The 15,627-nt window shown below is 34.6% G+C and overlaps 1 protein-coding gene across 1 annotated transcript in view; it reads right to left on the reverse strand.

Moving 5' to 3' along the window:
- LOC149771886 (uncharacterized) overlaps window positions 1-1,588 on the reverse strand; it is a 5,622-nt gene extending 4,034 nt beyond the window's left edge. The window contains exon 1 of the mRNA XM_089948106.1: window positions 1,149-1,588. Within this exon, the coding sequence (XP_089804232.1) occupies window positions 1,149-1,578 (430 nt within the window). The 5' untranslated portion in view covers window positions 1,579-1,588. The remainder of the gene's footprint in view (window positions 1-1,148) is intronic.
- Window positions 1,589-15,627: the final 14,039 nt, after the last annotated feature.

Raw genomic sequence — 15,627 nt, forward strand, 5'->3', positions numbered from 1 at the left:
TGCATTGTTGTTGCTCCTATCTTACCATAATATTCTAAAGCACATAGCTTGCGTATGTTGTCCGTTCTGTCAGGCAACTATTGTTGCTGGTATAAGTTTCATGTTCTGATTCATTTTGTATAATATCCGTGAAATGTTAATGTCAGGTGACGATTCGAGTTTATCGTAGCTCACTTCTAATGTCGTTGTTTTCTACAAACAATAAACAGCTTGTTTTAAACAATCTCTCAGCTTTTCCTAAGGACCATCAACTATTGTCGCTACTCGCCACTCCCACAACTCACAATCGCATGGAAAGTCTTTCTTTTTTCTGAGAATAGCGCTCTATTTCCATGACAAGGAAAACATCATTACTCCTCTCTTGTGTAGACGTGTTTCCCTTTGATAGTGTTTATTAGACACTCCAACAGATATTTGTTCACCTATACAATTTCAGTAACTTGGCGCTGTCCTCGTTGTGGTTTATTTATCATTGCCCTTGTCTCGTGAAATATTTTCAATAAGTTATCGTTAATTACATTTCTCAATATTTCATCCAGAACAGTATAATCATCATCGTTCTCTATCATCTAACATTTTTTTTTTTAAATCATTGGTGTTTTATAAATTACGAGTGCCAAATGGTAATTGGTCATCTTCAACACTGAATAACTCATTAGTCATGATTGCAATACCACATGTTAATTTATCGGCATCATTTTCGGAAAAAAATATCATGCTTATATTGATTGTCTTTGGTACAGAAACTTCAGGTGATAATGAAATTACAGGACGTCATATATTCATACAATTATATTCTGTTCTGATGAGACCTTGAGTTTACAACAATATTAAATAGTAAAAGTATATCCGGTAATCATGTACACATAGAACATCATTTATATGCACTCATTATATCTCTCATATATATATATATATATATATATATATATATATATATATATATATATATATATATATATATATATATATATATATATATATATATATATATATATATATATATATATATAAGTGTGTGAACAGTGTTCCACATGCAACATATTTAATAAAATTACATAACTGAGATGTATTTCGGCACTATTCCTAAACCGAGATGGATATTTGCGTGATTAGTGGTCTACATGGAATAAATTACAATACACTACCTTGAGTGGTTGCATCTGTTGTCGACGGAGTTGTAATTGTAGTTGAACTCGTCGTTGGAGTGGTGCTAGTTGCATCTGTTGTCGACGGCGTTGTAATTGTAGATGAACTCGTCGTTGGAGTGGTGCTAGTTGCATCTGTTGTCGACGGCGTTGTAATTGTAGATGAACTCGTCGTTGGAGTGGTGCTAGTTGCATCTGTTGTCGACGGCGTTGTAATTGTAGATGAACTCGTCGTTGGAGTGGTGCTAGTTGCATCTGTTGTCGACGGAGTTGTAATTGTAGTTGAACTCGTTGGAGTGGTGCTAGTTCCATCTGTTGTTGACGGCGTTGTAATTGTAGTTGAACTCGTCGCTGGAACAGTGCTATTAGTTGAAATTGTGGTGGACGGATGGGTGCTTGTAGTTGAACTCGTTGTCGGTGTAGAGGTCATGGTCGTTGAAATGCTGGTAAACAGAGTGGTCCCTGCTGTTAAGTTATAATAAATATTAACTCACTGATCGATGTTTAAACAATATTTATTTATTCTGACATGACCTAATACACGTCGAAATATATATATATATATATATATATATATATATATATATATATATATATATATATATATATATATACTGATAACGATAAGAACACCGTTAATTATAAGGATAATTATAATAAATAGTGTATCCATAAATGATCATCATCATCATCGTAGAAAAAAACAACTTTGATGGACAAATATAATATGCTATTTTATGAACACGAACCGAGTTTGTATTCCTTACCTTTTAAATGCTTCGATGACTCTGTTTGCAGTTATTATTATTATTATTATTATTATTATTATTATTATTTAGTTCCTACTAGTAGTACTAGTAGCTGTAGCAGTGTAACAATGCAATTGGCTATTCTGATTCCGTCGGATAGAATGTTATTCGATTACCCTTCGAAACATACTGTCATGAATATATTTTATATAGCACAAGAACCAGTCATTTAACAGAACAGTGGTCGACTGCTTGAAGTGTTTTTGGTAACGTCACAATAGTTTTGAATATGTTATTCATCCGGCTAGATTTTCATGTGAATTTCAATCGATTAATAACATCGAGAATGCAGTTGATATAGCCAATAAACCAATCTATATATAGACGTTGGAGAACTTGCTTTTAGTGTAATTAGTTAAATTAAAATTGATTTTGTAGAGTTTCATTGCGTTGATTTCAGTTAGTCTTGTCTGGGCAGATTTATTATTTACTTGGGAACAATGAAAATTACGAGCTTTTCTTGTAAACACGTACTGACTTGAAGAGGCATTACGTGCAAAAAGAAATAAGAGATGTTTCTTACAAGAATATTAGAGAAGCATTATATAATCAATAATCATGAAGTATGTTTTAAATGAAGAAGTATAAGGTACATGCATAATTAAGAGTCATTGCTTATTGGCATAATCAAAAATATTTAAGAACTAGCATGATCATGGGGAATTACGTACTTACATAATCAAGAAGAATTACGTATTCGCTTAATCAAAAAGTATAACCTACAAGCATGCTATAGAGTCAGAAACAAGAGACATCATGAACAAGTGTTGCGTATCATCATGCAGAGAGGCATAATCAAGAGTTATTACATACACTCAAATACCAGAAATATAAATAAACATTATTACGTATAACCATATATAAGAGACTAGATCAATAAATATATATTAGTCACATGCATGGACAAGGGGCATTTCGTGATGGGATAGTCAAGAGAAAGTTTCTACTGTCATACTCGAGATGCATTATTTACAAACATAATCCAAAGACACTATCGAGAGGTTAATTCAAGTTGCATAAATACAGGCATAATAAAATGGAAGTTTGTAGATGCATTATAAAGAGGAATTAGTCGCCGGCATAATCAATAATTCCATCTACTGGCAGAATCAAGAGGAATTACGTACTGGCATATTCACAAGTCATAAACTATAGGCGTACTCAATTTACATCATGTATATGCATAATCAAGGAACCTTACGTACAAGCATAAGCAAGAAGTAATAAGAAATGGCATAATATAGATGTGTTACGCAGAAGCATGATCAGGATGACCACAATGCCGCACACTCCGAAACACCTTAGCGAGAGGGGCCAAAGGTTCTTAATCCATAACTGATTTCACATCTTTGTATTTATGATATTACTACTGCAGAGGGAATGTTGTGTAAGTACATAAATATTGTAAGGATCCAAATGAAAGGTGAAATTAACAATTCCCCCTTTCCATATTGCTATATTTTTATTTGAATCATGGAAGTTACGTCAAAAGCAACATGTAAATGTTATATAGTGGCGAGAACAGTAAATGTCTTGCCCAACTGTATGCTATACTAAATGCTCAGGTTACGAATTGAACCTCTCAACCCCTAAAATTCGGATATATATAATATTTGTTTTATCTGAACATCAAAAAAGCTGTATTTGTTCTATATTATTTCAAACTTCGATGTCGCTTTTAGCACTTCATTTTATTCTGTCTTCTTATTATTAGTATTACTAGTAGTAGCAGTAGTTTTAGTAGTATTAGTATATGGCACAGAAACTTACCCGGCACATTGTTGCCATTGTCAATAACACCGCTAAATATTGCAGCTAATACACTCAGTAGCAATAAAAATCCCCAAATTCCTCCTATTTGACCTGTTTATAAATATGATTAAAAAACATAAATGGCAGATACGATATATATATATATATATATATATATATATATATATATATATATATATATATATATATATAGAGAGAGAGAGAGAGAGAGAGAGAGAGAGAGAGAGAGATGAATATATATATATATATATATATACATATATATATATATAGAGAGAGAGAGAGAGAGAGAGAGATATGTATATATATATATATATATATATATATATATATATATATATAGAGAGAGAGAGAGAGAGAGAGATACATACATACGTACGGACGTACATACCTACCTACCTACCTATCTACCTACCTATCTACCTACCTACCTACCTACATACATACATACCAACATACATACATACATACATACATACATACATACATACATACATACGTTGTAATTGTTGTTGTTGTTTCGGGGTTTAACGTCATTTTGCAGTACACGATAAGCCATACATGTCGGACAGTATTAATAGTGGAGGAATAAATAGGGAAAACCCTGAAAGAACCACCGACCCACAAGAAGCTACTGTCAAGCTTTCTCAAATGATCACATTGGCCGAATCCGAGACTCGAACCCACGCATACAGAGGTGAGATGGTAGTGATCAGTAACGGAGAACGCTTTAGACCTCTCGGACATTCGGTGCCCTACATACATACATACATGCATACATACGTTGTAATTGTTGTTGTTATTTCGGGGATTACCGTCATTTTGTAGTAGACGATAAGCCATACATGTCGGCCATTATTAATGGTGGAGGAATAAATAGGGAAAACCCTGAAAGAACCACCGACCCACGAGAAGCAACTGGCAAGCTGTCTCACATAATCACATTGGCCGAATCCGAGACTCGAACCCACGCATACATAGGTGAGATGGTAGTGATCAGTAACGGAGAACGCTTTAGACCACTCGGACATTCGGGGCCCCACATACAGACATACAAACATACATACATGCATGCATACATACATACATACATACATACATACATACATACGTTGTTGTTTTTGTTCTTAGGTTTATCGTCATTTTTCAGCACTCAATAATCCATACATGGCGGCCAGTATTATTGGTGGAGGAAGAACCAGAAAATACCCTGAAAAAACCACCGACCCACGAGAAACTACTGGGAAGCTTTCTCACATACCACATTGGTCGAATCCGAGACCCAAACCCACGCAGAGAGAGTTGATATGGTAATGATCTGTAACGGAGAACGCTTTAGACCACTCGGCCATTCGGGGCCCCACATACATGCATATATATACACACACACACACACACACACACACACAAACACAAACACACACATATACATGCATACATTCAAACACACATACATATATACATACATACATACATACATACATTATGTACACATGTCGACATGATTCTTGGACAGATGATCAATTAGACAGATTTAACGAAAATAAATAAATATAAAGTTATCATAACATTGTTATTGTTTAACATCATTTTAGATCCATGTTTACTATTCCAAAGGCATCTGTAATTTGCTTTTCTACTTTGTCGCCGAAATCATTGCATCTTTGCCCTTAGCTCGTACGTTTGCAATGGAATAACTTTCAAGATAAAGCATGACAAAGTGGGTTTATTTAAACTGGTTGAATCTCGTTCAGTACATTAGCTAGCCGAGTCTTTCCCTATTTAGGGGACTCAGAATCAGAATATCTTTAGCCACATGTTCATGGAAAGATACTTCATTGAACATTGATGCGATCCGTTCTTATTAGTTTCTCTTAGACTACCTAAACTTAATTTGTATCCATGCTAATATTGACTTTGCAATTGTACAGCTGATTTTAGAAATGTATTTCTTGCGTACGGCAAATTATTCGATAAACATATCGTTCGCGGAAAATGTCGACATTGAATGAAATATCATCAGCTATAATATTACTTGCAAGTCCATTATATGGATGTCGTGGTGGTAATGCAAACTGAACAATCGGAGGTGCTGGTGGCGGGAGAAAACTCCAGCTTGGGCCTCGACCTGGCATGTCACTTCGTTATTGCCTGCTCAGAATAGAAAATATTAATGAAAACAAAAATATAATTGTGCATCCTATATAGTACGTCATCATTCTTATTACTTCATGAATAGTTGCAGTACTTTAAACATTTATAAAAATGACTCATTTTCCATTATGATTTTCATATTAATATTTTTAGAATATAGAAAGAGCTGAAAATAAATCAGACAAGATGTTAACTAATTGTCTGTTTGATTATTTTAACTTTTTTATTGGGGCCAAGACCGACTTTTGCAATCATCATTTTCATGTTTTTCATATATTGGTATTCCTAACGCATTTAGTAAACTATATCTCTCTTCTTGGAACAGGTGAAGGTGAGGAATGTCGCGAGTTCGAAACTCGGCCGAGTCATACCGAAGACTTAAAAATGGTACTAGTAGCTGCCTTGCTAGGTGTTCAGTGTTTAAAATGTAATGTTATGACTAGTCGGCCTCGTGCCAGGATGATGTGACTGGGTGGGACATCATGATACACGATGCCTTAGTGCTAGATATCACTATAAAGTGCCACACCGCAGACACCGTAGCAATATGACTGAACATTATTTTTTAAAGTTTCGTTAAACATCCAATTCACCCGCTACACACACGCACACAGATTCTTTCTCTGGTATATGACCCACTATTAGTAATGGGTCTTATTGCTCTATCTAAATGGTTTACTTTCTTTGAAAACAATCTGTGAGGTTTTGTTTGTTTTGCAGCTGCCTTGTTAGAATACATGCGCACATTTATGTATGTACTTTTCTTAAAGATCTCATGTTTTAACCAGTTCGACTATCCGTTTGTATCTCGCGGAGTTCAAAATAGTCAACCCCACGTGATGCTTTCAAGAGTAGAAGCTCTCCAATTTATACATTTCATGTTTCATCATAATCCCACATAACGTAAAACAGGGACTCAGGAAAACTTGCCTCGTTTGAAAAAGCATTATTGTCATAAACTGTTATACTTTGTTCGAATTATGTTGTTTGTCTGGCTGTCTTCCTACTTTGTACAATGATTTATTCTTAGCCGTGGTAGTCCTCCTATCAGAGTTATCAACATTCATTTTGTTTGGTGGAATTTTTACACTGTAAGCGGCATGTCAATCGTGCTGCTGATTGATTGAAAAGTGGCACTCAAATCCTTGGGTGTCAGCTTTTAAAACCAACTGGATTAAATACGAGAAGAAAGAATTCATTTACATTCGTTTGGGAGACAGGAAGGAGGATATGTTTGGGATATTGAGGGTCTTAATATTTTCTTTCAGAATGTATCGGGCTCATTTTATATTTTTGAATGATTGTTTCGCGAAATATGTACTAGTCAATAATTATTATAAAGCGTACCTGGGAGGTCTAAAGGGTGAAGTATGTTTGGAATGTTATATAATCAGTATAGGCATCATAAGCAGAAGTTTTAACCAATTCAAATAACACGACTTTTTCACAGCTAAAACCATGTAGGTCAAAACGTTGCAAAATTAAACTCAAATATTTCACTGATGGCTTAAACGTTTTTCAATATTACATCTCATTATTTGAGGTTTGGTATGTTTATCATTTTGCTGCCCTTAGCGGCCCGTTTAATAAGTATAATATATATACATATAATATAACAAATAGGAGCTACGTGTTTTCTCGGGGACATAATAAGGCACCCACATGCAGACGAGAGCATTTATAAAAACCGAGATAATTCAATTACATGTTTGACTGTGTAGCAACCCATCTGCAACGGCTACACCCATAATGTTCTATTCTTTACAAGTACATATACCATACCCTCCTAGCCAGTTCTATAGAGTCACAATTATTCGAGTTGTATCGGGAGGAACAATGCTATTTTACTTCAGTGCTGGTGATAACGTCATTATGTGCATGTGTGTGTGTGTGTGTGTGTGTGTGTGTGTGTGTGACACAATAATAAGCAAATAACGTATTCAGGACACTTTCTTCTCCTTACAATGCGAGTTGAACAAGTTCGATTCTCGGAAAAAGGCTTGTTAGCAATCATAATATTATTTGTCATACTTGTGAATGTGTGTCGACAATGATCTAGCTAGATGTGAAAATAATATAACTTTATATGATGAAAGGTAGCCCTCGACCAGAACTTAAATATACGCAGTTGTAATTTGTAAAGTTAGTCATGTAAACATTACATGTAAAAGAAGGAATCAATCGTTCAGTGTAAATAGCCTCTTGTCTGGCTGCAAATTCCACCAGCGACGACGCGATATCAAGTCATTGTTATGTTATGATAATATATATACAATAGTGATTTATCATATCCTTGCGTTTCCTTTTTTGCCGCCCATCCAAGCAAATAATCAAGTGGTAGTAAGAGAAAGTGGGTAAGAACAGGTCCAGTGTCCAATAGTAATAACTTATCTGAATTTGCCTTTCCGTACTATATATATATATATATATATATATATATATATATATATATATATATATATATATATATATATATATATAACTAATGAAAATGACAGTTGGATGAATGACTTTTCTTTACAGGCTCAACAAAGATGTTGTCAAATGAGGCATTAGTCACATGTGCTTTTACGTAGACGTGAGATAACCAACTATGACGTTTTTTATTTTATTTCAAACATCGATTGCCCTACTCGCAAAGATGGAAACATTGTTTTCCACTTTGCTACATATATAAATATTATGATAAATATGGGAATGCAGAAAAAGCATACACTATAAGTAATATTTGCAACAAAATTGCCACAAAACCTTCATTGACAAGTAGGGACAATGGAGAGTACACGAAGTACATTCAGAATATGGGTAAATATCCTTGGCGATCAACTCAACATTATATATGTGATCAAGTTTATGTTAAATGTACTAAAAATGACAGCATCATTCTTAAAGTTGGTATATATTTCAAAAGTATTGTAATTGATTCAGTTACAGTGGGTCTTCCTATCACTATACCTACTGTGTAGACGGTAAGAAAAATAAATAGCATGATATCGGGTTTTCAGTTTGGTGTATAATATAATAAAATGCATTACTTACAATAAAAAGCCTATTGATTTGTAGAAGGATAAATCCTAACATCCAGTTGAAATCATTTACATTGATACAGATTTAATAACGTCTGTGAGATCGTACTTTCAAATGATCTCCATCTAATGTGGACACGCTCTCAAGAAGTTGAAACAAAGTTGTAATGGGTCTTGACCTACATAAAGGCTGTATGGAAATATGAGCATGCGTGGCGAAAGCTAATTTTTAAACAAAATGCAAATGATTAGATAAAAATAAATTATGGTCATATTTTGCCTGGCTTTTAGATGACGAGCTGACATTGAAAGAAGGAAGTCTAGCTTATTTTTTTTTTCGTACGAGGTAAGTGATTAAATATGTGAGGAACGAACATCAATTATTTGCACTGACTGGTACTAAAGTACTTTAGACAGGTTATAATGTACTATATCTTAATCATACATGCATATATCATCATATATACTGAAGCTGTAAATTGACAATTAAGCCAATTGTGATCTGAATCGATGACACTAGTTTTAACTAAGATTATATCAGAGCAATGCAATAGATACACATTCCTTATCACGATGACCTGGTAGTATGATTTATGTTTCACGACCCTTAAATTCATTTGTATGATAATAAGTTTATTCATATTGGTATAGCCAATACAAAAATTACAAAGATCTAAATATACTTATTAAAATGTACATTTCTCATTTTAGAATAAGAGGGACTTGAATTTTCACAACGTTTTGTATCGATTAAAACCGATGGAATCCACATAAATGATAATTAGCTGATATAATCTTAGCATTTGTAACAGCATTACCACTTATGGTCTTCAGTGTATTCTACAAGTGTGAATACATAAATAGATCCGGAAACAAAATAGTAAAATATCACCCCAGCATCAAGTCTCTGGGGTAAAGACGATTTATTGGGTCCAAATATAGGCACATTATTTTCCTACCGAATCAGTGTGCATACGACTATGCGGTGGAATTATCATTGATTTCATTGTTATGAGCTGGTGATAGGCCCATGTAGTCCTGCCTACACAAGTGTTGGCCATGTGATATAGGCGTTTATTGCGAGATAGTTCGATAAATGCCAGTTAGATTGGTCTTCAAATGTTCATGACTTTCTAGATACGTGCACAGTTTAAGACATCATGAACCATGGTGTGAAATACATGGATGGGAGAAATTAAGACATATTTGAAAGTAATGCAACTCCATTATGGCAATTGTCTAATTTGGCGTCTGAGATAAAGGCGAGAAATGTTGTGTGTGAAACTGAGGGAGAGTTGTACCTGTATCATTATTCAAAATTGTTCATTTATGAAAATATATCCGTTATTTAGCAATTAAAGCCGTTTTCTTGTACAATTACTATTTGCTCTCACCTTTACAGTAACTGTCATAACTTGCAACATCCTTGATATTACTGAATCGAAGTCAAATGTATTCTACAAGAGTTAGCAATATCCTTCCAAAACTGTATATGTGTGTGATTTGGATTTTTGACGTAGCTTTAACAATGGTTCAGTCTTATCGCTACGATGTCTACAGTGTGACAGTTTATAGTGATGTCTAGCACTGGGGCATCATGTCGTAGACAGGTAGCATGATGTCCTTCCCAATCACATCATTATGACACCAGGAGCGCCAAGCGAGGCAGCTGTTAGTTCCATTTTTTTTGGTAAGTCGTTTGTATGACTCAGCCGGGGATCTTGCCCACGACCTCCCAGATCTGAGATAGATGCTCTAACCACTAGGCTATCGGAGCGGTCCAAAACTGTATAGTGTTTCACATATTACGTTAACTTACAAAATAACTTTGCGATCTACTGTACCTAACACATTGTGTAGACCTCTAGCAAAATAGTACTCCGATATTTATTGTTGTATATAATAAAAAGTTGCATTTATTCACAATATACAGCCAATAAGTTCCTGCTGATGTTTCTAAAAAGACGCTATCTCATGCAATAACATAGCCTCGATGCTGCAAGTCAGAGAATATCTTCAACCGATCTCTCTGTAATATAACATTTAGTATCAAAAACATGTCAAACACTAGTTTGGTTTGGTTAAAAACATCAGCCTCATATTGCTCCACCTAAACTCGAAATAAACAGAGAATCACTAATTTAGAACCTTAGTACTGGCATATCCCTAATATACAGTTGTTGACAATTGCAATTATAAAATATATCCCACCTAAGATAACAGGTTTGAAGAAATGATTGGATACTATTATTTAGAATAAATGCAGAGCTCGCATGACTAACTGTGGAATGATACACAGTTGATCTTATTTCCTTCAGAACCGAAAGGTTTAGAAGAGGTTGTCTAGCGAACAACGATTGCACCTATTATATTTCGGAACGGAAGATCACCCAAAGCCACTTGCAAATCTTAGTCCGAAACTGGCCGTATCTTTTACAATTGATAAAAAGCTGTTTTGCATAAATTGGCCATCGTTATAGTGATGAGAGTAATTAACATTTGCTCTGATGCGAGTAATTGACATTTGCTCCCCATACCGTTTGTTTTTAAATTCCAGATCACTTAAACTGTGTCTCAAAATTATTCTATGTAATATGGGAAAGACCGACAAGCAAACTGATGATGTATTAATGATGTGCAAATAAACCTATGAACGTACACCCGATTAGACAGAGACGTGCCTGATTGTGTTGTATTGATACGTAACACATGGCATCTCGCTTGCGCATCTCTCTGATAACTAGAACAACAGTACTGTATTTACATTGAATGAAATGACCAGGTTTAACTTGACAGAAGTGTTTAATGATTCTATAATAACGTATATATCGTATATATTGAGGGGATTATAACGAATCGCCTTAATATAACAATGGCTTTGCTGCCGGAGGTCCTTGGAAATGGACTGTAATGAACGTAATGTACATGAAAGAAAAACAATAAGCATGTTTTATGTAGCAGCAGAATAAGTGTTATTAGTAGTAATAGCAATGTTACTAGTAACGGTAGTGGTAGTAACAGAAACAACATTAGTACTACTAACATATATATTTGTATTTCAAGCGTAATAGTAATTTACTATACTTAATTTAGTGTTAATTACAATTGCAACATTTTCAGCCATTGTTGTCTGTTTATATCAGCTGAATATTGACTTAGTTCAAACACCTGAAGTCAAGACATTCACGTATAAACTCTAGCACAGACAGATTATAATGTGTTAAAACTTTAGCACAGACAGATTGCAATGTTTTACAAACTTTAGAACATACATATTTCAATGTTTTATAAACCATATCACATAGCTGGAAACACTCGTTAGAGCAGATGTTGATCCTAATACTTAATCCTAAAAGTTGATACTCATTTAAATTTGCTTTTAATAATGATATGAAACGAATAGGACTACCATGTGCACGTTTCGCCGACACAGAACATGTATTGAATTTAAGCGAGAGTATAGAAGTGGCATGACAATTTCATGAAAGGTACATTGCTGTTATCTAAATATATATGCATGTTGTTAAAGGTTTATCAAAAATAAAAAGAAAAATAGTGTGTATTGTGAACGTTCCTTGATTGATAAGTTTTCTTTACACACAAAATCTTTATATATATATTGTGACATTGCATAAGGTGTACAAACCAACTGTTTCAAATTTAAACATTACACAAGTGACTTGAATAGAAAATACTATATGACGAACCAAATAATTATGTATTCACCTTTATTTATTTGCTTTCTATTTTGGGACATGCGCAATGCACTCGAAGCTAAATGATGTGATAATATACACTTTCAGGTGTGACATAGATTACATTATGTTACTGCACTCTTTTTGGGCTTCTTTGTATCAGATATACACGTTACAAAATAAGCGTTCTATGTAAGAGGAAATTCGACCTCAATCACTACATCCAATTACCAATATCTGTAGATTTATTACATTCAAAGAACACAATCTATAATTTAAAACATCATGCTCATTTATCGTTATATGAAACATGATTGGGAATTTCCGTTCCTGTATATTCAAGCAAATAGTCTCCTTGCATGTTGATTTATTACGTGATGTAAAATATGATCATCTTTGTCGCTGTATCAATCATTTTCGGTAGACGTTTATAAGCGGAAATATTATTAAAGTAGTTGAAACGGATATATTCTGACATACATACTTCCTGCATATTTTTATACTTTATGCGTCATAATGTGTTGCCTGCAGGTGTTAACGAGCTCTTGCAACGTATATCTTCAGTAACCCTCTGATTTTACTAGTCACTGGATACTGGATACTCGTCATTGTATCACACTCCTAGTTTCCGCTGCTTTACTTCTTAACTTGCACAATTTCAGATCTAAATGTATTTTGCATATTTTATCTAATCTAATTGTGATGACATAGTCAGTATGTGCTTATACATCAATCTATCAATTATCTTTGTTTCAAAAATGTTTTGAAATGAGATGGGTCAAACTAAAAATGAGTAAAATAAAAAGTTATGTTAGTCTGAGTGTAGAACATACTTCGTTTTTCCAAGAGCCCATTGTCTGCATCAAACTATGTTCATAACAAATTTAACAAAATAAATTGATATATAATGTAATATATTTTATCATCACGTGTTGCAAATTTCGCGACTTTATAAATCAATTACGGAACTTTGAGTTGGGTCAATCGGTTATATTGATCATCCCGATAATTGCCATGAGTCATACCAGATTGTATACGTTGTATCAGATTGTTCGCTTCGCCAAATGACAGAGCAAGAAATCTATATTATATGTGCATAGTAATTGAAAAAGTGACTGAAATTGACAATCGTTATTGAGGCAGTATAAATTATGATCATGCAGATGATACTAAGCAGCGATGATGCAACGATACTCCCAAGCTATACATACCACTAAGATGTAATTACAAACCACTTAAAAATAACACTTTCTGCTATAAGCATGTCAATTTGTACGCCCCCTCCCACATTGATTTTTGAAACATCTCAACCATGTCTAGGGTTCTACCTCCCTGGACATGATATGACATCATTGTTTCAGTTTGCCGGTCACACCAAACTGATGTATCGCAAAGCCCGGATGGCATTTGTAGAAATACGTGTGTTGTAAGGGCGTTAATGGACGCGCTCGAATCGTTAGCATCAGATATGTAAACTTCAACGTTGAGACATCCAAGTTCCGTGAAAATGAGACAATGGACTTTCATATTGTATTGCATTGCATGAAACCTGCAAATGATTTACCATGACGTGGTGAGATTATATTTTTGAGATTTCATCTCCTCTTCTTGCACTCTAAACGAACATAACTCATTTTTGTGGTAGAGTGTGGAAGTGGTGTTCAGTGATATAGTTGGTTTAGTCGATTGTATTTGTGTGGTATGATGGATACTATATTTTGTTTGCTTTCATCTCTTGCACACAAAGCTAACATAGGGCGTTTTGCGATAGTGTGTGGGGGTGATTGATTTTAAAGTTAGTGTAATGAATGATAATGTTATGAGGTTTCGAATGTTATAATTGGTGTGTAAGAGTATATTTGAGAAATGTCTTCTCCTTGTCGAACACTCCAAGTTACCACAGATTGTTTTCGGATAGCATGTGTAAGTGGTGTTGAATGGTATACCTGGTGTGGTGGGAGGTATTAATCTTGCGTGATTGATAATACGTTTGTCTATTTTCGCCTCCTCCTCATACACTCTAAGCGTTTTGAGGTGGTGTGTGAGTTTGTGTGTGTGTAGGGGGTGTTTAATGGTATAGGAATGTTGGATGATATAGGTGGTGCGATGGATATTATTTGTATGGTCTGATGGATAACATGTTTCGCTTGCTTTCATATAATTATCTAACGTTCATAGGATGTTGCTGATAGTGTGTGAGGTGTTGTATGGAAACATGGTGTGTGATTGTTGGATTTCACTTCCTTCTCTTAAAGCCAACACAAGTGATTTTGGTATCATGTAGGTTTGCGAGATTTCATCTACTTCTTTTATAGTACAAGTGAACACAACAATGTTGGATAGAGCTTCGAGTAGAATAGTTGGTGGGAGGGTAATATTTGTGGGATATCAACTTTTTCTCTAAAAGCTAAGAGAAGTTACCATGTGTGCACGTGTGTGGATATGTGCGTATGTTTATGTTTAAGCTGCCCCTATAAAACTCCTTTTTCCTCTATCAATCCATTTAACCTACATGCCTTATTACAGTACCCTTTATTGAAGTCAAGTCGAACACAGTAACTAATTCACTGTCTGATTCCGGTCAGAAAATTGCAACACTGTTGCCTTTATTCTCTAGTTTCCAGTACCGTGACGTCAGTCATGTTAAATGACGTGTTTGATCATGCACTGTACTTGACCACACACATTGAATTACATAGTCACATACAGCATTACAACACAGACATCGACTACGACTAATTCTTTAATTTTGGTTTATAATACATTAAACATGTATGTAATATACACAGAAATTATACATCAGCAGCAGAAGGATGTTGGTGCCTGACAACAGTGCGCAATCGTTGACAAATACGGACGTAAATAGTCTAAACGCAACTTATTTTTACCAGATCTTAGAACCAAACACATATACGAACAGCACGTAAGGAACATCCAGATGCATCTGTGATTACCTATGTGTGTAGCCAATATTCATCGAGTGTGTGATTCTTGCCAGTATTCGTGTATGCCACCGTATGTC

This window comes from Sinohyriopsis cumingii, unplaced genomic scaffold, assembly GCF_028554795.1.
Source record: "Sinohyriopsis cumingii isolate HCF-2022 unplaced genomic scaffold, ASM2855479v2 utg001603l, whole genome shotgun sequence".
Lineage (NCBI taxonomy): Eukaryota > Metazoa > Mollusca > Bivalvia > Unionida > Unionidae > Sinohyriopsis > Sinohyriopsis cumingii.